General features: G+C 44.0%; 1 protein-coding gene across 2 annotated transcripts; it reads right to left on the bottom strand.

Annotated features, from left to right (window-relative positions):
• Window positions 1-15,980: 15,980 nt before the first annotated feature.
• Window positions 15,981-19,456, bottom strand: LOC147641522 (putative polygalacturonase). Of its 2 annotated transcripts, none has more exons than XM_086785343.1 (6): window positions 19,060-19,456; window positions 18,494-18,865; window positions 17,813-17,933; window positions 17,539-17,713; window positions 17,341-17,411; window positions 15,981-16,844 (listed from the first exon to the last, which is right to left on the bottom strand). In XM_086785343.1, the coding sequence occupies exons 1-6, from the start codon at window positions 19,069-19,071 to the stop codon at window positions 16,180-16,182; spliced, it is 1,416 nt and encodes a 471-aa protein (XP_086641469.1). In that variant the 5' UTR covers window positions 19,072-19,456; the 3' UTR covers window positions 15,981-16,179. The 2 variants fall into 2 exon arrangements, with proteins under 2 accessions (XP_086641469.1, XP_086641530.1); XM_086785404.1 differs by having other exon boundaries at window positions 18,494-18,875; window positions 19,060-19,193.
• Window positions 19,457-23,302: the final 3,846 nt, after the last annotated feature.

Genomic DNA, 23,302 nt, shown 5'->3' with positions numbered 1-23,302 from the left:
TGGATCTTCTCAGCGTTTTCCTTCCTAGGAGACAAGGGGATACATTTCAACATACAATCAACATCAAATCTTCTCTTCTCAACATTTTCCTTCCTTGGGAGCATCGGGAGTTAGCAGATTAGTAGTAGATTCAACATAATCAACATTGAGTTCATTTACTACCTCCTACATAGAGGAGAGCCAACATTCCAAGGGTGGACCTCAGCATTGGAGACATGAACATTCATTCATCATCAGCATTCTGCTTATCTCTCTCTTCCCGAGATAGATACTCATCTAGGGAAAACATAACTCTATTTACATATCTTCATTTTGTAATTCATCCATTTAATATAACTACATTGCATTGCATGGACACCATTGTCTATCTCTTAAGTATAATTAAGTATAGTTTAGTTTAGCATAAGGTTGTTTTACTATGATCAATCCCCCACATGTCACTAACGAGGTCCTCCACATATAGCACAATGATCATGTACCTGCCTTGCTTAGAGAATATATACAAATTTGCATCAAATGGGCATTTAGAAAAACCAATACTTATAAAGAAATCATCTATCCTACTGGTACCATGCTCAAGGGACATGTTTCAACTTGTACACAATGCCTTCCGAAGTCTGTACACTTTACTTTCTGAACCGAGTATCTAAACCCGTATGGTTGCACCACATATTGTTGAGACAACCATTCAAAAAAGCAAAGGCAAGCACACAACATCGATTGCAAGTATTACTTGGGGAGGTTCAAAACCTGAACCCGGTCCTTACGAGCATATGGACTTGGATTCACTTTCACATCATGCACTAGCTTTGGCTCATTTGCAATCAGATAGTATTTCTTGATGCCCTAGCACCCATCCCCCGGGGTGGAAGCCACACTATTTGCTGAGTTCAGAATTCTCATAAACCCCTATAGCCCTAAGCTAATGGATGACGCTAAGAAAAAGCTTCTCTGATGGTTGGCCTATGTTTTCTTGACTCACTTGAGTGTTGTTCTGAAGCATGTTTAAGTAGTGCACCATTCAATGACATTTACTGCTAAGTTCATGTCATTTTCATCAACGTGCCTCCATAAGATTGTTGTACAGACTACCATTTCTACAAAGGCCTTTTATGCCATTTATCAAACAAAACTCCATCTCACTTTTCCAAAAGCAGTACTTGTAGCACGATGCCTTACAACAAGCTAGGGTGGTGGTACTTTGATTTCAAGAAATGGGTTATATGAGGGCATGCAATAACATTTTTAGTGGCATACCCTATTCGATTTCAAAGGGGAGGAGTTTGAGTCTTCAACACTAGAAAAAACAGTGTTGGCCATAATCATCACCATTACCATCATCATCATGAGGCCGAAATAGCCATCCCTTGTGGTCTATGAAAAGATGCAAGGGGGAAGAGAGCTTGAGCTCTTGCAAGCACACACACACACTCACAAAACCCTAATAGAGAACACACAAGGTAAGAGGCTGAAAATCTTCTTCTTCTTCACTCAACACTCAACACACCATATACAAGAATAAGAGTACACACAATATGAAAGGTACTCAACCAAATACACGGGTTCTCTATAGTGTGAACCCGACTAAATGAGCTGGCGCTATAACCATGCCAGTCTCTAGAATGGCTGTCACACAGCCTGTCATCCCACTGGCCGCATATCACCCAAGATCTCACCAACCATGCCAGTGGTGTAAGTGTGGGGCATATCCCCCAGGCGGGTCATCAGTGTTCACCGCCTCACTAGACGAGCTCGATATCTCAACACTCCCCCTGGAGCTCAACTCCATCTCATGTACACCAAGCTAAGCCCTGAATCTACGGAGCTTCTTTGTACCCAATGCTTTGGTGAAGATGTTAGCTACCTGATCCTCTGTGCTGACATAAACAAGGTCAAGGTCTCCTGCCAAGACCTTCTCTCTGACAAAGTGGTAGTGGACCTCTATATGCTTCATACGAGCATGAAATACTAGGTTCCTGGCCAACTGTATACTGCTAATGTTGTCACAAAAAATGACAACTTGTCTATCCACTGATAGACCCAAATCTGCAAGTAGCTTTCTCAACCAAGCTACCTCACATGCTGCCATAGCAGCTCCTCTGTACTCGGCCTTTGTACTCGATAGAGCAACCGTAGGCTGCTTCTTGCTGCTCCAAGTCACAGCAGCACTCCCCAAAGAAAACATGAATCCACTGGTAGATCTTCTATCTGAGATACTACCAGCCCAATCAGCATCTATGTACCCATGTACACATATCTCTGTCCCAGTCTCATAGAATAGTCCACAATGCAAAGTAGACTTCACATACCTCAGTATGCGTCTCACTGCATCCAAATGTGGTTTCCGTGGAACCTGCATGAACTGACTCATCAACCCAACAGCATAGCTCAAATCTAGTCTGGTGATCATCATGTAGATCAAACTTCCTACTATGCGGCTGTACATAGTAGGATCCTCCAAGATCTCTCCTGAATCTGCACTCAACTTGCCATTCTGATCCAATGGCACAGAAATAGGCTTACAGCCTGTCATACCATACTTGGACAACATGTCCAAGCCATACTGTCTCTGCAGTATGGCTTGGACAACATGTCCAAGCCATACCGTCTCTGCAGTAATCCAATACCATGTGGTAACCTAATCACCTCAATGCCCAAGAAATATCTGAGCTCCCCCAGATCCTTCATCTCGAACTTCTATCTAAGCAAGATCTTTACATCAAAGATCTCTGCATCATGGTCCCCCCCATAATGATCAAGTCATCTACATAGATGACAACAAGCACAACTCCTCTATCACCATGTCTCACATACAGCGAGAAATCTGCATTGGCTACATGAAAGCCAATAGTGACAAGATATTCAAAAATCTTGTCAGACCATGCTCTTGGTGCTTGCTTTAAGCCATACAAGGCTTTCTTCAACCTGCAAACATGCTCGGGGTGACCCACATCCTCATAACCAGGTGGCTGCAACATATACACCTCTTCTTGCAAATCCCCATGCAAGAATGCATTCTTTACATCCATCTGATGTAAAGACCATTGCTTTGACGCAGCCACTGCTATCACAACTCTCACCGTTGCCATCTTGGCAACTGGGCTGAAAGTTCCCTCATAATCAATCCCATATGTCTGCGCATATCCTTTGGCTACCAATCTAGCCTTGTACCTGTTTATGCTTCCATCACTATTATGTTTAACTTTGTACACCCACTTGCATCCACTGGCTTTCTTGCCTTCAGGCAATTGCACTAAATCCCAAGTTTCATTTCCATATAGTGCATCCATCTCCTCATCCATAGCTTTCTCCCAACACACATTTCCAACAGCCTCATCAATGCATGTGGGCTCTACAACCTGCACAACCTTTGCCATATATGCATAGTGATGTGCCACATAACCATCATATGTAAATCTCTGCACAGGGTTCTTCACTCTCCCTGATCTTTATAGCTTTTCATTCATGGCTTCCATAGCCTTCTTTACACCAGGTGTTCTCATAGCTGGGATCCCAAGCTCCTCATCAAGGCTCATATCTGAGCCACTAGACTCTCCATCAACATGAGAATGCGCTGCAGAAATGTCACGCATACCAAGGGGCTCAACCACTTTCTCTTTTCCTTTACGTGATGTACTAATCACATTTGCAGGACTGGTATTATGATGCAGCCTGCCACTCCATGGTCTATCAATAGACCCACTAGATGAGGACTCTCCTGGTCCACTCAAAGACTGTGATTGCAGACCTGCATTCTGTGCAACCACACTTCCACTCAGATCAGCCCCAACAGCTTCGTTTTCATCAGCAGCATACCAACTGCTCATCTCATCAAAGACAACATCCCTGCTTACCCTCAACTCACGTGTAGCAGGGTTATAACACCTGTATCCCTTTTTCTCAAGAGAGTATCCAATAAACACACATTTTTCAGCTTTTGGATCCAGCTTAGTTCTCAGCTCATCTGGCACATGCACATATGCAATGCATCCAAAGACTTTCAGATGAGACAAATCTAGTTTTCTGTCAGTAAACCTCTCCTCTGGAGTTACATCATGTATGGCTGCAGTTGGAGTCCTGTTCATGATGTATACTGCCTTAGAAACAGCCTCAGCCCAATAGCAATGCGGCATATTCTTCTCTTCCATCAATGCTCGTGCAATCTCAGCAATGTGCCTGTTTTTTCGCTCAGCAACTCCATTTTGCTGCGGAGTGTATCTGCATGTAAACTGTCTCCGAATACCATTCTTCTTCAAAAATTCAGAGAACTCATTAGAGAAGTACTCTCCCCCTCCATCTGACCTTAGGCACTTTACATATTTCCCTGTTTGCTTTTCAACCAAAACTCTGAAATTCTGAAAGTGAGTGAACACCTCACTCTTCTCCTTCATGAAATATACCCACACTTTCCTTGTGTGGTCATCAATGAAAGTCACATAATACCTGCAGCCTCCCATAGATATGGTCTTCGTAGGACCCCATACATCTGAATGCACAACATCTAGTGCATTTCTGCTCACATATCTGTTACGTGGAAACACATGCTTTGTTTGCTTCCCAAATTGGCATGCTTCACATATTTTCTGTATACCTTCCACTTTAAATTTTGGCAGCCCTGTCACAATTCCTTTTGTCTGCATAGACTTCAATCTCTGCACATTTACATATCCAATCCTTTTATGCCAAATGTCTGTGTCTGCAACAATTCCTGAACCATTTGCAAACATCGCAGCACTCATTTCAAGCATGTCTACATTCAATGTAAACATTCTGCCCACTCTGTTGCCTTTTGCAACGAACCTGCACTTGTCTTTAAAAAGTCTTCAACATAACAACCATCAGGGTTAAACCGAACCTGCAAACCCTGCTCAATCATCTGGCCAACTGAAACTAGATTCTTTGTTATGTTCGGTACATGAAGTACATCTGCAAGGTACTTCACTTTGCCATCCTGCATAGACAATGGCACATCTCCAACATGGGCGATTGGATGAGCAGTGTCATCCCCTGTTTCCACAAAACCTGGTCTTTCCGGGTTTTTCATCTCCTTGAACCACTCCCCATGACTTGTCATGTGGTTCGAAGCACCTAAATCCACATACCATACATTATCTTTTTGTGCTGCATCAACATTTTCAGACATGGCATTCACGACATGCTGCATAACAAACAACCTTTCATTATCCTCATTATTTCTGCTTGAGGATGCATAGTTGTTTTGCTGCACTTTCCCATTTTGCATGTCAGCCTGCTTCTTATAACATTCTGCCTGCACATGTCCAGGCTTACCACAATAATAGCATTCACGTGCATCATTATGCTGCCTTTGCTAATTTCCACGGCCTCTTTGACTCCCCCTGCCTCTGAATTTACCTCTTCCACCTGCGTGTTGTTGTTGTTGTTGTTGATTCTGGGACTGTTGTTGTTGCTGCTGCTGCTGGCTATAATTCTGATTACCTGTTCGGCCACCTCCTTGACCGCATCCACGGCCTCCTCTACCTCGTCCTCTTCCTGAACTCATGTAGAAGGCCTGTTGCTCTGAACTATTTTTGCTTTGTGAAGACTGTTGGTCTTCACCCAAGCTCTAATCTTCGATAATCAGCATAGACACCAAATCTGTAAAGTTGGGAATGTTTTCCCGAGTCTGAATAGACGTCTTGAACGCCTTGTATTGTGGCCCGAGACCACGTAGACAGACCTCCACCTTATCATCATCATCTACTGACACACCAATAGATGCAAGGGATTCCACAATACCCTTTATCTTCAACGCTCACAGACATGCTCTTTTTCTCCACAGTATGAAGTTCATTCTTCAACTGTATCTTGCGTGCCTTGGTATTTGTTTCATAAAGCTTTACCAAGGTGTCCCACGCCTCCTTGGGGGACTTGGCATCCTCAATGTGCCCAATCATGGTGTCCTGTATACTAATGGAGAGCCAATACATAACCTTCCTGGCTCCTTGGTTCCAGTCTTTAAATTCTTTCACATCTGCAGAGCAGTCGGATTTATATCCGATATCTCCGGTGCCTCTTCATGCTCACCTTCTATGTAGTCCCAATAGCCTTTTCCCATCAGGAAATTCGTCAACCTGAACCTCCAAGCATGGAAGTTATTCTTATCAAGCTTCTCAGCCACAATCTGGGTTATCCCATCATTTGACATCTTGCCAAACACACAATTTTACCAGAAACAACACTCTGGTTTTTCTGCACAAACTGCTGTATTTTCTGCAGCGGTACTGTAGTACTCTCAAATGTCACAACCAGTGACTTCAATGTACATACATACACCCAATGGCAACTGTAGACCCCTTTGCAGCACCCACAGTGTCTGCACAGTCAATCTGTCTTCCTGCAGTTCTTAAAACAGAGTTCTGCAGAGAATTGATGACTTACCCGCAGTGCTCGAAATCGCCTGCTTTCTGAAAAACGGAGGTCCAGACGCGCCCGGAACGCGTTTTCGGCCCAGAAAATGAGTCCAATAAGACAGTATAGTTTCCCTATAGCTTCACTCCCGCGAAGAAAGCTCCTCAATCAGAGATCATTGCCGGTGCCTCCCGTAGAGCTCCCGACAAGGGTGTAGTCACCAACACAAATAGGGAAGAGTAGTTGAAGCTCTTATCCTCGTACCGCTTCCTGTGGTTCTCTTGCTTGCATCTCAGCCCTTAGCACGAACCAGGCTCTGATACCATGAAAAGATGCAAGGGAGAAGACAGCTTGAGCTCTTGCAAGCACACACACACACACACACTCACAAAACCCTAATAGAGAACACACAAGGTGAGAGGCTGAAAATCTTCTTCTTCTTCACTCATTACTCAACACACCATATACAAGAATAAGAGTACACACAATATGAAAGGTACTCAACCAAATACATACACGGGTTCTCTATAGTGTGAACCCGACTAAATGAGCTGGCGCTATAACCATGCCAGTCTCTAGAATGGCTATCACACAGCCTATCATCCCACTGGCTCAATATCACCCAAGATCTCACCAACCATGCCAGTGGTGTAAGTGTGGGGCCTATCCCCAGGCGGGTCATCAGTGTCCACCGCCTCACTAGACGAGCTCGATATCTCAACAGTCTGTCAGATAGGCAGTTACAGAAAATTGTGATCTTCCAGATGAGGGCTAACAATGCAGCCACACACCCCATTTCAAGAGTTTCTTCATTACAAATGCTGAAACAAAAATATAACTAGCATACGAGAGGTTAATAAGCATGACTGCCTCAATCACCCCGATATAAGATTTCTGTTGTGATGCAAACCCTTAGCTTTACATGACATCATTGGATAGCCTTGCCATGTGGAAATCTCAAATATCACTGCTTCCCAGAAATAGGAAATGATTTCTCTTTGTGGTGGGTGGGTGTGTGTGTGTGTTGTGGTGCTAGCAGGGCCTCTGTTGTGGGTGTGCCTACCCGATTTAGGTGTTTACTCATTTTTCCCCACTTTCCATATTTTTTCCATTTTTTTCCTGGTGTGGGAGGCTATTTTGTGCCTGTCGGCTATTTCAGATGTTGGCTGACTGGACACTGGGGACCCGACCTAGTGTGCTGATCTGGTCAACTGCTTATCTGCTGGCCAACGCGGCACTAGAGCTGGTCGTGGGCATTTTTGCATGCTATCGACAGTTTTTCAGCAGGCCGACTGGCTACCTGGGGCCATATAAAATGGCCCCTTTCCCCCCACACTATTCACTTTGTATTCTAGGATTTTCTTGTGTATATAGCAGAGTTATACGCTTCTCTGTCTCTCTCTCATTTCTACGTTTTTCTGCTGTGCACTTTCTCTTGGTGTTTTCAAATCTTGTCTTCATCTCCACTCCATATTCTGACATGGCCATCAAAGCTCTATGCTCTTAGAAGATCTTGGGAACTGTGTGAGCAAGAGGGGGGTTGTTTGTATTACTGATTGGAGGACTATTTTGGGCAGTAGAGGAAGAGGAGAAGCAAGCGAAAGGCAGGCCGTGTTGCTGGACAGCCACTTGTAGGTTTAGTTCTTCATTTTTCCCAGCCACCCTCCCTTTTCAATTACACCCCCGCAATGGTAGATTTACTTGAGATGGCTGAGAAGCACGTGAAGATCGCGACACTCCCCACGTTCTTGGTGGACCGTCAGTTGGACGGGAACAGCTATGGCATATAGAAGGTAATGATGGAATCTGTTTTGGAGTCTTATGACCTTGCTGATTTCATTGTTGCTGGGGTTCCACGGCCGAAGTTAGAGGAAGGAGAGTTACCTTCTATTCGGAAGGAACGGGAGGCATAGGCATAGTTATGGGATCGTGTCAATGCCAGAGTCCATTATTTCATCTTCCTCAATTGCACCCCATAGGTGATCAATCATATCAAGCATATGACAGTGGCCAGAGGTATTTGGCAGCATTTGGCTTCTCTCTACAACAAGGTATCACCCATGAAGAGAATCTCCTTGGAAGTTCAGATGCGGGTGATGAATCCTGCAAAGTCATCGACGATGCGGGAGCACATCAACAAGCTGCAGACTCTTCAACAACAGGAAGTTCTCTAGGTAGAGAAAGAGATATTGTCAAAGGATATGGCCATAACTCCAGCCTTTGTGCACTTGGAGATGTTGGACACGGATGCTTCATCTTCTTCGAGCGAGGAGACAATTGGCTTCACCGCAAAGGATACTCAAGAATGGATTCTTGATAGTAGTTCTTCCAGGCACATGACTCGTTCCCATGACTTCTTTCTGGGTCTGAAAATTGCAGTCAGGTCGCATTTTTATTTGCCAAAATTCCACCATACTGATACACAGGATGGACATCATTCCCGATGTGGCAGAGGGGATAAGCATTCCTTTGGTGTTCTTTATGTCCCCGCACTTGGTTTTCATCTATTGTCAGCGCATGAGGTGTGTAAGGCTGGCTTCCAAGTGGACTTTGAGGAGCATTATGTAGCTCTATGGGACTGCCAGACTGGCCAGGTTGTTTGGGAAGGGCGGCATGGAGAATGGTATATACAAACTCTCCGCACTCTCCTCTTTGACAGGTTCGTAGATTTTTGACTTGTGGTACTTTTGGTTTGGCCACTTGAATGTGGATGCGCTGCAGTGAGCTTTTCGGGACCAAATGGTGGCTGGCTTGCCAGATGTTGGCAGCAGGCAAGGACACTATAGTTCTTGCATTCGTTGGTAAGCAGCACAGGGAATCTTTTTCGAAGCAAGCTTCCAAGCGGGCTTCGAAACCATTGGAGTTGGTACACACTGACTTGTGTGAACCTATGCAGACAACATCCTTGGGAGGTCTTTGTACTTCATGTTGCTCGTTGATGATTTTTCCAGATTCACATGGGTTTATTTCCTTTCTCATAAGGACCAAGCTTTTGCTCGATTCAAGGAGTGGCATGTAATGGTGGAGAAAGAATCTAGCTTGCAGGTGAAGACTCTTCAGGCTGACAAAGGAGGAGAATTTTCTTCCAATGCTTTCGTGAGATTTTGTGCGGAACATGGCATCAAGAGAGAGCTAGCCAATACAGGTTTGCCGTCAGAGAATGGAGCAGTTGAACAAAAGAATAGGACTGTGGTGGTGATGGCGAGGACGCTGCTGGAGCATGTGAGGGAAAAAGAGACCAAAAGACCAAATATATAAAACACACAGCATGCAATGGTGATGTGTATATAAAAGATGAAGTCTAGTACAGGAGCTCTATGTGAGACTCTGAATAAGCACAGAAGGCTTCTATCCCAAAAATGCAGATGCCAATCCAGAAGTACACCTCATGTGAGCGCCGAGAAGTAAGCACTGATGTAGGTGCTTTCTTGGGCTAATCTCACTGCTTGATGAAAAACACATAACTATGCTTTGTAGGCGACCAGTTCATAAGCTTTGTTGGCGACCTATTTCAGTCCAACAAAAGAAACACCCTGTGTGGTGCTATCCGTGTTCTGTCCAGTAGAAGGCGGTGAAACATAGTGTGGTGCGGTCCACAATGTGTCCAATAGTAGGCAATGAAACGCAGAGGTGCAGTCCACGATGTGTCTAACAGTAGTAGTAGGCGATGAAACGCAGAGGTGCAGTCCCCACAATGTGTCTAGCAGTAGGAGATAAAACGCAGAGGTGTAGTCCACGATGTGTCCAGCAGTAGGCGATGAAACACAGAGGTGAAAAATACCCACTAAGATGAGGGCGCCAATTCAACGTAGGTTGATCATGATCGTGTGTGACGGGGGGGCTCATATTTATATAAGGTGTTGTGGTCGGTCAGCAGAGGAGTCGGCTAGAAAAAGGCATGGCCCTTTTTGGGTTGGATTAAATACCCATTTTGGGTATATTTTCACACCCCCCTCTCAGACCAAAAAGGGATCATGAGAGAAGATGAGGGAAAAAAAACAGATTTGGTTGTCAAAGATGAGGATTTCTGTGATTAACCAGAGTGTAGGCATCTGGGATTGAGAGGTACTCGAAGAATGCCACAATGCAAGAGGTTTTCACATGCATGAATGCCCATTTTTGGGTTTTCATTCATACATGCGTCCCAAACACAAAAAACAGAGTGCTGTGCATAGGGAATGCAGGATGGAAAAAAACGTAATGCAGTGGGTTTTCACAGGAGCCGTGCCCTCATGGGGTTTTCAGTGACTCATGTGCCTGATACAAAAATGGTTTAAAAAATGAAGGGAGAGGAAGATCCCCCTCTCAAGTGCGAAGGGTGATGGTGGTGGACCGATGCCAATCCGATTGCGAAGACGCTCGAGAACGGGGCGGTTGACGAACTTTGTAAGGATGTCTACTTGGTTGTCTACCCGTGGTGTCTACTTTGTAAGGATGTCTACTTGGTTGTCTACCCGTGGTGGAAATATACTGGAGTCCGATGGTACCAAGCTCAACCTGTTCCCTAGTAAAGTGAAAATGGACACCCACATGCTTGGTACGGTTAGAAAAAATAGGTTTGCCAGTAAGGGCAATCGCACTCTGACTGTTGCGAACAAAGATGGTAGAGGCGGTGTCGATGGAGACGCACATGTCGGAAAGAAGTTGACAAAGATACATAACCTCAGTGGTGAGAATCACGCATGGTTTGTTGATAACAGTGAGGTAAAGGGTCCCTGGTGGTTGTCAAGAGGAGGAAGCCTCCTCAAGAGGTTAAGTTGTAGGTAACTGATGGGGTTCATTTGGCACAGTCTGAGATTCTTGTTCAGTTGGTATGGGCAGCGGAAGGCGAAGTAAGTCTCGCTCATCAAAGACGTCTCGATGAACGAAAACTTTGTTTGATCGTGGATCAAAAACTTTGTAAGCCTTTGATTCAGAAGAGTAACCCACAAAAATGAGCAACTCACTCCTTGGCTCAAGCTTGCCCCTTGTATCATTTGGAGTGTGAGTATATGCTCGACATCCAAAGACATGGAAATGGAAAACGGTTGGCTTTTCGCCAAAAAATGCCGCAAATGGGGTCCTGTGGGAACATCAACCTTGGGGCAACGGTTCAAAAGATACACCATAGTGTTGACCGATTCTCACCAGGGGCATTCAGGTAGCAACTCAGCTGCAAAAAGCATGGAGCGTGCCATATCCATGACTGTTCGGTTCTTGCGCTCGACCACTCCATTCTGTGAGGGAGAGTTGGTGGAGGTGAGTTGGCATTCAATGCCATGATCTTGTACGAACTAAGAAAATTGATGGGAGATAAATTCACCACCATTGTCACTATGAGCAATCCCAATTGAGATGCCCATTTGATTGGTGACTAACCGAACCCATGTGGAAAAGTATTGGAAAGCATCATATTTACGCTTTAGGAAATATACCCACATGTATCTTGAATAATCATCAACCATTAGCATGTAGTATAGAGATCCATTCAAGGAAGGGGTTGGGGATTGGCCACTCAAGCTGAAATGAATCAACCTGAGGATTCTCAAAGCCCGATGAGTAGCATGTTGTGGGAATGGGGAGTGTTGTTTTTTACCCAGTTGACAGGGCTGACAGACATCCTTTGTCAGTTTGAGGCTGGGTATACCTTCAACTAACTTGTCTCGAGATAGCTCATAGAGAGTGGAATAGGGTAGATGGCCATAGCAAAAGTGCCATAGTCGTTCAATGTCAGAGGAAGCTTGGGTAACATAGGCCTGAACCCGATGAAACTCTGAGCCAATAGAAGATGGCTCATTTAGAAAAGTGGACATCCGGTACAAACCATCCTTCTGAGCTTGTCCTCTAGCAACAACAAGACCAATAGTTTCATCAATTACCTCAACAACTCTTTTGTTGAAGTAAACACCATGATCGAGTTGGGTAAGCTGGGATACAAAAAGAAGGTTGAGACCTAAATTAGGGACAAGATAGACATTGTCCAAGGTAGCCTGGTTGGGGCCAATGTTGGTGTCAAATAAGACAATGCCAATGGATTTTATGGGCATCATTTTGTTGTTGCCACATCGAACTTATCCCTTAACGAGACGTTGAGAAATGAAAATGTAAGCATTACGTGCCATATGGTGAGTAGCGCCACTGTCAACTACCCAAGTGACAGGATGACCACAAGGAAGAGTTGGATGGGCCTCAATAATGGGCACAAAGGGATTATTAGGTAACTGACAAATCTGAATGAGGGCAGAGGCCTTCCCTACGGATGACCTTGTTTATGCCTTTGTTTCTTCTTTTTTTTGGAGTGGTGGGGCTAGAATCAATCTTAAGTGTGACCTGAGCAATATTGGTCGAGGGGCTGGGATTAGGTGTAAGGGAAGACTAGTTAGACATCTCTTCAAGAGTGGTGAAAGAAACTGATTGGGAAGGTGGGGCTTGAGCAACCTGAGTATTAGCTTGCCACTGGGAGGAATGCAGCCAAGTAGAACAATTTCATTATTGGTGGGTCCTTGGAGGGGAGCTTGGTAGAGTAGGTGCTGGATTGCTACCCCTTCTGGATCGCCAATTTGGGACATTGCTACCACCTTCGTTGTTTTGGCGGGTGGAGTTAGCGGGGTTGGAGTTGTTGCCTCTATTTTCCTTGGTTTTAAAAACACACTCATCATCAACATGTCCAGGTATTTGGCAAGAGGTGCAAAATCTATTCTTTTTGGGAATATTTTGCTAGTAGGGAATGGGTGTGGAGGCAAGATTTTTGGAATCAGTGTTGTTGCCGGGAGATTTGCCTTGATTTCCTAAGTTCCTGTTCCCTTTCCCTTGCTGTCCTTTTTGAGTAGAGGTTGTATTGGACACAAGGGCCCCCTCTTGAGTGGAGGGAGAGAATGAATTCTTGGGATGAAATTGGTCATGCAACCGAGGAAAACACAAGAGTTAGCATTCACACTCATATAGGTTAGGCATAGGCTCTAAACTAATGGTCTGTGTGACAAAAGTAAAGAAGCTAGGTGGCAACTTGTTTAGTAGAGTGATAACCTGATCTTCCTGGGACTTGGTAGAACCAGTGGTGGCAAACTCGGCGTTAAGGCGCCGATATTCAACAACTTTGACAGTCAGGTCATCCCCTGCTTTGATAGAGAAAATTTGAATTTGATGCTCAAGATCAATGCGACGCGTACGATCACGTGCGACATATCTCTCTACAAGGCGTGCCCATCTGTCAAAGACAAAGTGGAACTGCTGGAGTTGTGAATGGAACTCGGGCAGGAGGCCTTGCATGAGCTCCACTATAGCAGTGGCATTTCTAGCTTCCCAATGGCTGATGACTTCAGGAGGTACTAAAGAAGGGTGGGGTTTTGGTTCAAGGCCCGTTACTAGGTTCCAAGAACCTTGGGAAGTGAAAACTTGTAGCCCAGGTTGTATAATTAGACTCGTTAAAAAACGAGTCTTTTCTGTGAAAGTATTTCTGGACATAGAAACATGAAAGGAAGATGGTGGGGGAGTCCAGGAAGGCTGGTGTCCATATCCAGAGTGTAAGTGTTGAGGAGAGAAACCAGACAGTCCACAAAGACCAAGCATGGATGAAGGACCTGTCGAGGGTGCTCCATAAGATGGAATCAAGTTTTGGGTACTCAACATAGGTGGAATACCAGGTTGAGGGACAAAACCTAGAGAGGGCACATAATTGGGAAAAACACCAGTGCCAGAGATGGGTTGGTAAACCACCTAATACCGTGGAATGCTGAGTGGGACCGCAGTGCCAGAGGGTGTAGTGTTAAAAGATAACTGGGATGGGTAGAAACCATACGCATGACCTAAAAGAGGTGCAGGTAGTGCTGACTGCATGCCAACACTAGTAGGAAGAGGTATGGGTTGGGAGGGAGGGTTTTGTGTTTGAATTTGGGCAGTATTCCATTACACATTAGGAGTAGGTACAGAAAGTGAACCAGAAGAGAAAACAGTGTTACCTCCTTGAACACCAGAGGTCGAAGAGTGAATTATACTCCTAGACCCTCCTCTATTTGGGTTCACAAAATGCCAGGGATCAAGGGTAGTTGATGGTACTGTTTGTTGAACCTCTCCCACAGAAGAAGATACCCATGTAGAGTTAAGAACATACGTACTAATAGGCACATACGAACCTGACGCGGTCACCGATAGGGATGATGATGGATCTCCGAATGATCAAGGAGGTACGTGTCCTTCTTGAGAAAAAGTCCCATACCGAAGTCCAGTTTGTCGACTAGAATGAGAAGCAGAGCTCTCCAATTGAGGCTGAATACCTAGGTCCAATACGACTTCAATACCGAACATGACTCCCTTTGAGGCATATTTTGGCAAGAAACCTGATATCTCACATTTCCGTGTGTTTGGGAACGATGCGTATGTTCACATTCCAAAGAAACAGAGGGGGAAGCTCGACTCAAAGTCCCAAAAGCTTGTCTTTGTGGGATATAACTCTCTTTCCAAGGGATACATGTTATATGATCCAGAGAGGAACGAGATTATTGTTAGCAAAAACGATATGGTCTTTGATGAGCATGTTCCGGTTTCCAGTGTTGATGAGCCGCCACTTCTTGGAGACCCAGAGGATTCTAATGATGATTCCCAATCGATTGTTCTAGCTCAGTCAATTCAGGAGGTTGAGCCCGCAGCTGAAGATGAGCCCCCGCAGCAGCAGCAGGAGGCTCCGCGTTCTATTCGAGTACCCAGGTGGTTAGTGGACACCCTTCGGGAGTCACGTTTCACGGAGCTATGCGGCGAACCTCTTCACGAAGTCTCTACCTCAGGCTATGCTCCGGCAGCACTCCAACTCACTAGGGTTGGTTCCACATCCAGGAGCTGAGAGGGGGTGTTAGCAGTCATCTCCTGTCTGTATATTTACACGAGGGCCTCTGTTGTGGGTGTGCTCGCCCGATTTAGGTGTTCTCATTTTTCCCCACTTTCCATATTTTTCCCATTTTTTTCTTGGTGTGGGAGGCTGTTTTGTGCTTGTCGGCTGTTCCAGATGCTGGCCGACTGGACACTGGGGACCTGACCTGGTGTGTTGACCTGGCCGACTGTTTATCTACTGGCCAACTGCACCAGAGCTGGTGGTGGGCATTTTTGCATGCTGTCATCTGTTTTTCAGCAGGCCAACTGGCTGCCTAGGGCCATATAAAATGGCCCCTTGCCCCCCACACTATTCACTTTGTATTCCGGGATTTACTTGTGTATATAGCAGAGTTATATGCTTCTCTCTCTCTCTCTCTCATTTCTGTCTTTTTCTGCTGTGCACTTGCTCTTGGTGTTTTCAGATCTTGTCTTCATCTCTGCTGCATATTCTGACAGTTTTGGGGGCAGGGGGGTGGAGGGGAGTCAAATTCATTATTGAGAGTAACCTGAGTCTATTTACAGACCAAGAAAATCTTGAGAATTAGAGTTTTTCTGAGCTATATATGCTGCCCAGTCTGCAGCAGCACATCACTAACGTTGCTGTTGATTCACACACTTTCCTTGTGATGAACAACTAAGCACTTACTTAAGCTTCACATTCTAGCTGCTCTGATGTTTCCAAAAGACTCCTGCAATGGAGGCGAATAAATATGAATCTTTTTGTTTTCTATACACTCTGTTGATGACATATGCATAACCCCGGTAAAGGTCCAAAAAGAATGTGTCAGAAAAATTGATGTAAAGAACTGACGTTGTGAGGGCATGATGACCCTTGAGCACAGATCATAATGCCAATGCTAGTAGGCAAGGTTCCATCATGTTAAAATGTGAACTGACTATCCACCAGCAGGATCTAAACGACTAGAAGTGTAACGAGGCTTGTTTCCACATAGGGCCATTCCAATCCTAGATTTCATCGCAGTCGCTATCACTGTTGTAGGAACACGAGGGCAAACCACCCCTTGCCTGGTTCCGCAGCTCGGGGCATGGTTCAGGATAGACAGACTCTGAATACCCTTGCACATATGAGCAGATCCAAATAAGAGCTGACGAGGTGACATTCATGGAAATATTTGTAAGACGGATATCCCGATAAGGCATCTCCTCAATACCTTGAAAATCACCTGCTAGTGTCACATTTGAACCCACCACATTTTCAATCACTATTCTCTTCACATCCGGTAGTGCATCTGGGTCATAATAAGAATCAGGGTGATCGCCATAAAAGCCTGTGAATCCAATAGCAACCTTGGCATTTAAAACATTGATGTTTGAGATATAGATATCTTTCACATAGCCACCCCTCCCTCTAGCAGTCTTCACACGTATCCCTGTCCCTGCATGGGTAATTACCACGTCATCCACATAGACATCTGAGATTCCACCTGACATTTCACTGCCCAGGGCAATGCCTGCACTTGATCGAGTACTCCCAGTGATGCGATGGATCACAATATTTGAGCTCGGTCGGCCATATGCAATACCATATTCATCCCAGCCACTCTTAATTGAGATCAAGTCATCACCAGTGCTGATGAAGCAATCCTCGATGCATACATCAGAACTTGAATCTGCAAAAGTGAGAGTGGGAGAGAGTAAATGACCACAGAAAAATTATTTGAATGTAAAATCCCTTATACTAGGATACAGATGCAAAAGCTGGCTGTAAAGCCTAGGAATAGAGAACTATCAAAATGTTTGATAATCTAGCGATTCTAGATGAAGATTACATGGTTATGACCCATGCTTAGAAAAACACACAAGAATGAGTACAAGCATCTTATCCTCGCATACATAGTATAGATTCAGGCCAGCAGAAGGAACTTGCAAATGTAAGAAGACCCTCTCTCAGAGTGGCTACACAACAGGCTTATGGCAGCTCTTCTCTAATGGATGAGAAGTCATCCCCAGCACTAGGACGGGGAGTTGAAAGCCGCCTGGTCATGCAGAGGGACCAGACAGGGGCGCCCTCTACTGGGACCAGCCTTACCATACACTTTCGATAGTACCTCACTATTAAGATTGATATCAAAAACTGTAAATTGAGAAAAGGTCCACCTAGCATACCCGGATTAATTCCATCAGTGTTGGGTGAATCACGAGGAGCTAGAATAGTGATATTCTGAATCAAAACATTTCTGCACATTCAAACATGCAACAAGGTGACTTAGAAGGCTTGTAAATCGTCATGGGCAAACAAAGGACCAACCCAGTAACTTGGGGTGCATTGCCAATGAGTCATGTAAATAGAATTATGAGACTGACCTGCAATACACAGGATGAATGTTCCAAAACGGTGAGTCTTTGAATGTCAGGTTTGAGATGATGATGTCCTGGGAGTCTATAAGTTCAACCAGAGGGCCGCGGGTGTAATCTAGACTCTTATTGTAGTGCAATTCCCACCACAATGCCCCTTGACCATTGATGGTTCCATTGTCACCTGGAAAATCCTTGGCTTCTTAGCAACCCTAATCACATTATCAACTAGCACCTGCCCCAAATGCGAGAACCAGAAACAGTCTCTTTAACTTTTGCACACCTGTGATGACAACATCTGTGACGTTTCGTCCATATATAAGGCTCATATGACTTCCACCAGGAAGCTCTCTTCCTCGTCCATACGAGGGCAATGGGTCAATGACTGGCCACAATTTTAGGTCCTGAAGTTTGGAAACAAAAATGTACTTAAATTTCTGGAGTTCTGCAATTAAAACTCAGGCTTGTAATTTCCCTGTACTCTGATGAAAGTCACATCCAAGCATTGAGACTAAAGATCGACTCTAATTTTTGCCCCTCCTTTTGTGGAACGTGGTGCACATAAGGTAGCAGGGCCCGAAAGCAGCTATCATCATGCCACGATCTCAATGACTGGGTCTCTAGGCTTCCTCAAATCTAAAGGTGCCCACACCACCTAAGACAAGTGCGCCAAGACCCCCATACTCTAAAACTGAACTTGGTTTAACAAAAATGTAGCATACAAAACTGCACACTGACCTTTCTTTGGTTAAATCAGTCCACGTTAATGCTGGGAAATGGATGTGGATCTATAGTTACACAGCATTCTCTGCCCATGCTACGGGCAGGGAGTTGGACAGGCAAGCTTTCCATCCATCCCTGTCAGTGGCAGCCGGCCACTGAACCAGACCCGTGATGAGCAGGGCCGGTTGTATACCAGCCTTGTGCTGTGAAAATGGGGCAGAAGAGGACATTGATTGCCTACCTGTGATCCAAGTATGACTGCATCCTTGTCCAGGAACAAGGTGAGGTGGCTGGTCAAGTTGAAGCTTCCTGTGAGCCACTTTCCAGGAGGGACATAGAGCTGGGCACCTCCTTTGTCTGCAAAAGAGTTGAGGTAGAAGATGGCATTCTGGAATGCATGGGTGTTGAGAGTGACGCCATCGCCCACAGCACCGAATTCAGTGATGGTGACACTGTGAGGCCTGGGGGGCACGGCCAGCTTGCTCCTGCACAAATCCTTGCTATGATGGGGAACCTCGTGTATGGGCATGGAAAAGGTGCCATCAATCATCATACCCTCTTGGAGAAGAAAATTCCGGCTGAGCCATGCTAGCATAAGCACGCCTTGTACGACCTGCAATGCACTAACGAAACCGTGATTAGCTTCGAGATTAATCCAGAAAGAGCTCAAGTCTGGCCATACAATCACCGTATGATTAACCTCGAACTTCCCGATCTATCTGATTTATGATAACGTTTCAACAAACCAAGCTTTGATAGCATCAATTCAGCACTGCTAGCATGGGAAATGTGAGCAGAAAGACTTACTTGGATCCTCATGGACGAAGCGCAGCAGCTGTTGGGAAGGAATGGAGGAATGCTGCTGCATGTACGCTACTAAAATGGAAGAATAGCCCTATTGGGTTGTTGAAATATGGGCAGAAAGGAGATCTCCATGGAAGCTTGGCAGCTTTGATGAAGCAATCAGAATCCGGGGGGGGGAGAGAGAGAGAGAGAGAGATCAGCGAGAGATTTGTTAGCTGGTCGCCATTGCCAAGACAAGAGACAAAGGACAACCTAGCCTCTCCCAATGCGTTTCCCGAAGAGAGAGAAACCCGCGCCCACAGAGAGAGAGAGAGAGAGAGAGAGAGAGAGAGCGAGAGCTTTTGCCTAGACAGCGTACTAGAAGCGTACACATGTCAGTGCCATTGCCGCCGCTTCCCCCGGTCATGCAACACCACAAACTTAAGCTTAAAACAAAAGTCCTCATAATTAATTTATTGTTAAATATTTTGGTCCCTCTAAGGTTAAGACTAAGGAAAAGACGACTTTAAAATTTAAATGGTCCCTTTGATATCCTATAATTAATTGAGGCAATAAATTTTGGACGTTTGGGGTGCTTATTAATACCTTGAGAGGTGAAGAAGACATCCCTAACCAAAATTTGTATCTGCTTGCAAATCAAAAAGTTCTCGCATACCCTTGTGAGCCAGAATGCAAGTCATGCCTCATGTATGTTTCAACATTCTCATTTTATAAGCTTGTACAACTTGAGCTTCACTAATCACGCCCCCTTTCCCATGTGCCTTCCTATGCTCACACATTATCATACGTTTGCGATGTGTCCTTTTTTCGTGTTTTTCACTTGCCTCGTCACCTAAATTCTCTCTACTAAATCTATAAATAAGCATCAGGTTAAGTTTCAGAGTGACCAATAAAATAAAATTCCATCGAGTTCTCCAATCACTACTTCCCACATGAAAACATCATTCTCACCCACTTGCCCACCTCTCTCTCTCTCTCTCTCTCTCTCTCTCTCTCTCTCTCTCTCTCTCTCTCTCTCTCTCTCTCTCTCCCCCAAAATGCCAATTGGATGTTTCAACTGATCATCACCATACTTGGGACACAAATAGCATTGTGTATAAGTCAAGACTCCACACATACCCTTCGAAATGTGTGAAGACCCCCCACCACCACCACCAAATTAACATCATGGGATTCCTCTTTTAGTCTATTCACCTACCTTCGTATCAACCTAAAGATCTACTGTAAAAGAATTCAGTATTCGATATTTTAACTCTTAGTTAAATCTTATTGATTCAAGAGAAGTAGAGATGCCAAGAAAAGAGACACAATCTTTGTAAAACTTCTCATATATTTTAGGCCTTTCTAACTAAGAGTAATTTAAGCAAGTATCTCTAAAGATAAATATGTTATGTTTACATTATTCAAGGATCTAACGAGTGTGTTAATGTGCCAACAAGCTCAAGCTAGATTTTAAGTAGTCATATATAAACAAAAATAAAAATAAAAAAATAAAATTTTATATAAGTTACAAAACAAAATCATTAAGCATGGGTTTTTTTTAAAGCATTCTTATGTATAAGTGTATATTAGCTTTATGGTGGTAGTTGGCTAGAGGACTCTTTACAACAAGAGAGAAACAATTTTGCTTTGTTCTCCAAAAGTAGAATTTAAGAAGACGCTCTGAAATCTCATAATTCATGAATAAATAAACATTTATTACTTTAATTAAAGTATTATTTAATTAATTTACTTGATCTATAATCATTACAATCATGTAGTGTGCCTCAATCTTTTAATGCCTCAATTTCGTTGCACTTCAAATGAAACTGCAGTGTTATTGGAAAATCATTTACTCAGTGCTCCATGCTCGTGACATTGTTTCTGTGGGTGTAACAGATGTGATGTATTTTGTAAGGCTCCCTTTATGAGTAGTAACAGTTGTGGTGAGCACCTAGACACTTGGCAATTCCCAGTTTAGACACTATGGCTGGTGGTGTAGCCAAATGGTTAGGAGACAGTTTATGTAGGCTTAGCACTCTGCCAAGTAGGATGCATCCTTGTGCAGGCTATATGACTGCATTAGTGAGTGTTAGACACATAGCAAAATGAGGACACATTCTTCTCGAGTTATGAGGCCCGTTTTGAGGGTCCAAATGGGTCTGAGATAGTCATGGGAGTTGCACAAAATGATGGTGCCAGTCGAATGATGTGGCTGGTTGGTCATTTTGGACCAAGTCGTGGGTTGGCGGACGTAGCCAACCCCTACATCCATGCTAGCCCTGAGTACTATATATAGACTAATTTGGCAACCTTAGTTCATCATGGACTTTATTGTGCTCAAGCACTCTTGTAAGAAAGACATCTTTTGTCTAAAGTTTGTCTAGATCTCCCTATCAAAGCTCCTTACCCAAAGCACACGGATGGGCGGATGCTATCAATTTGTAATCAAGTTTTTATAAGCAGTAATATTGTTTACCCTCCACTTCTTTCTATAATTCAGTGCTTTGTAGTATGTTGATCCAACTTTCGCTATTGTGATCGAGCAATGAAACAAGTTTCTACATGGTGCTTACATGTATTTCTCATGTGGTGGAACACAAAGAGATCATCTCCTAAATTTTAGGAAAAGTTGCTATTTTTGGCAATCTCCGATGGAATTTCCGTTCATGTCGTTACCTCCGGAATTCAACAGAGATCAAGTATTGCCAAAGCGCTGATGTGAAATTAGCTATCATCTGGGATATTTTTAGAGCTGAAGATTGTGGAATTTTTGGCCTTTGGATTTAAGACATGTGGCAGATAAGAGGATAAAAGACATGTGGCAGATAAGAGGATAAAAGACATGTGGCAGATAAGAGGATAAAAGTGAGACAAGTGCCCTCACACTTGTCAATTCAGCTCTACACATGGCATTGTAGCATTTTCTTGCTTATTTGAACATGAGAGAGTTATCTCTTGGGCAAGTTTGAGCTTCAAGCAAGTTTTTGGACGTTGAAAACACTGATTTTTCAGCATTTCTCTTCATATCTAAGCACATCATAGCCATATCCAACTTGGGGAAGATGATTTTCACTACTCTACACCGTCTTGCACACCCTGAATGGTTGAATTTCAGCAAAACAATCTTAAAGCTTGCTGAAATTTCTAGTTTTATGTGATATACAGGGTGCTATACTAGTTTATGCGCTCATGGATAAGCCACACGGGTTGGTTTACAGGTTTTTCCACTCTTGGATGTGACCTACAGGTTGTTATACTGGTTTATGCACTCACGGGATAAGCCACATGGGCCGGTCTACAGGTTTACAAGCTCATTAATGAGCCACATGCATTGGTTTACATGTTTATGAGTTCATGGATGAGTCACATGGGCTGGTTTACAAGTTTATGTGCTTGTGGATGAGCCATATGGGTTGTCATACAAGTTTATGCACATATGGAAGAGCCATGTGGGCTATTATACATGTTTGTGCACCTTTGGAAGGACATGCTAGATAGCCTTATTGGATGAAGGGCATGTTTATGGTTGTATATGGATAATCCAGCATCTCCCATGGGGAGAGTAAGGCGTCACACTAATTCAGTGATGACCTCGATTCAGCATACTATCATAGCTTCTAAAGCATGACAGGTTCTAAAGAACAAATATGAGAGTCGAGACAAGGAATCAGATAAGGATTCAAAACCTTTAGGAATCAACTTACACAGAAAGGCATTGTTATGAAGAAGCAGCAAAGAAATTTATATCACAGATAAAAAATCTACAAGGTCAAATGATGATAGTGTGGGGATCACTAAGATCAGTGACATGGAGGTGCATTAGAGTGTTACCCCCAAAGTAGTATGATAGTTTGGTGACATGTGGGTGCATTAGAGTGTTACCCTCGAAGTAGTATGGTAGTGTCAGGATCACTAAGATTAGGGACATGCAGGTGCATTAGAGAAGTAGTATGATAGTTTGGTGACCTCACTGAGTGTGTAACCTACCTTTTAATTTTGAGTTTGGTGCAATGCTAGTGAAGTTACAAGATGCATTTCAAAGCTAGATATGGTAGTGATGCAGCATTCTTTGCAAATGCAAAGAAAGGAAAGGGTAAGGGCCTGGTATCCCAATGCTTTTGAAAAGAAGAAGAAATCTAAGGTAAAGTGTGTCTACTTTATTAGTGCAGTCACTACAAATGCTAGTGGTAATGTCATTTGGGAAAGGGATCTGGCGTAATAACTTGTTTGAGCTGTGTGGCTTTTACATCTCAAGCCGCCGATG

Source organism: Cibotium barometz, chromosome 1 (genome assembly GCF_041138505.1).
Source record: "Cibotium barometz isolate CiBa-2024 chromosome 1, ASM4113850v1, whole genome shotgun sequence".
NCBI lineage: Eukaryota > Viridiplantae > Streptophyta > Polypodiopsida > Cyatheales > Cibotiaceae > Cibotium > Cibotium barometz.
This window is presented reverse-complemented; position numbering and strand designations above follow the sequence as displayed.

Bases quoted from the DNA above. Each gene is read 5' to 3' on its own strand.
- LOC147641522 (XM_086785343.1), bottom strand. The intron at 17,714-17,812 runs GTGTGCAAAAGT...AGGATTTTCCAG, and splicing joins CACAGATGTTGTCATCACAG to GTGACAATGGAACCATCAAT. The intron at 16,845-17,340 runs GTATGCTAGGTG...TCACTTTTGCAG, and splicing joins CACTGATGGAATTAATCCGG to ATTCAAGTTCTGATGTATGC.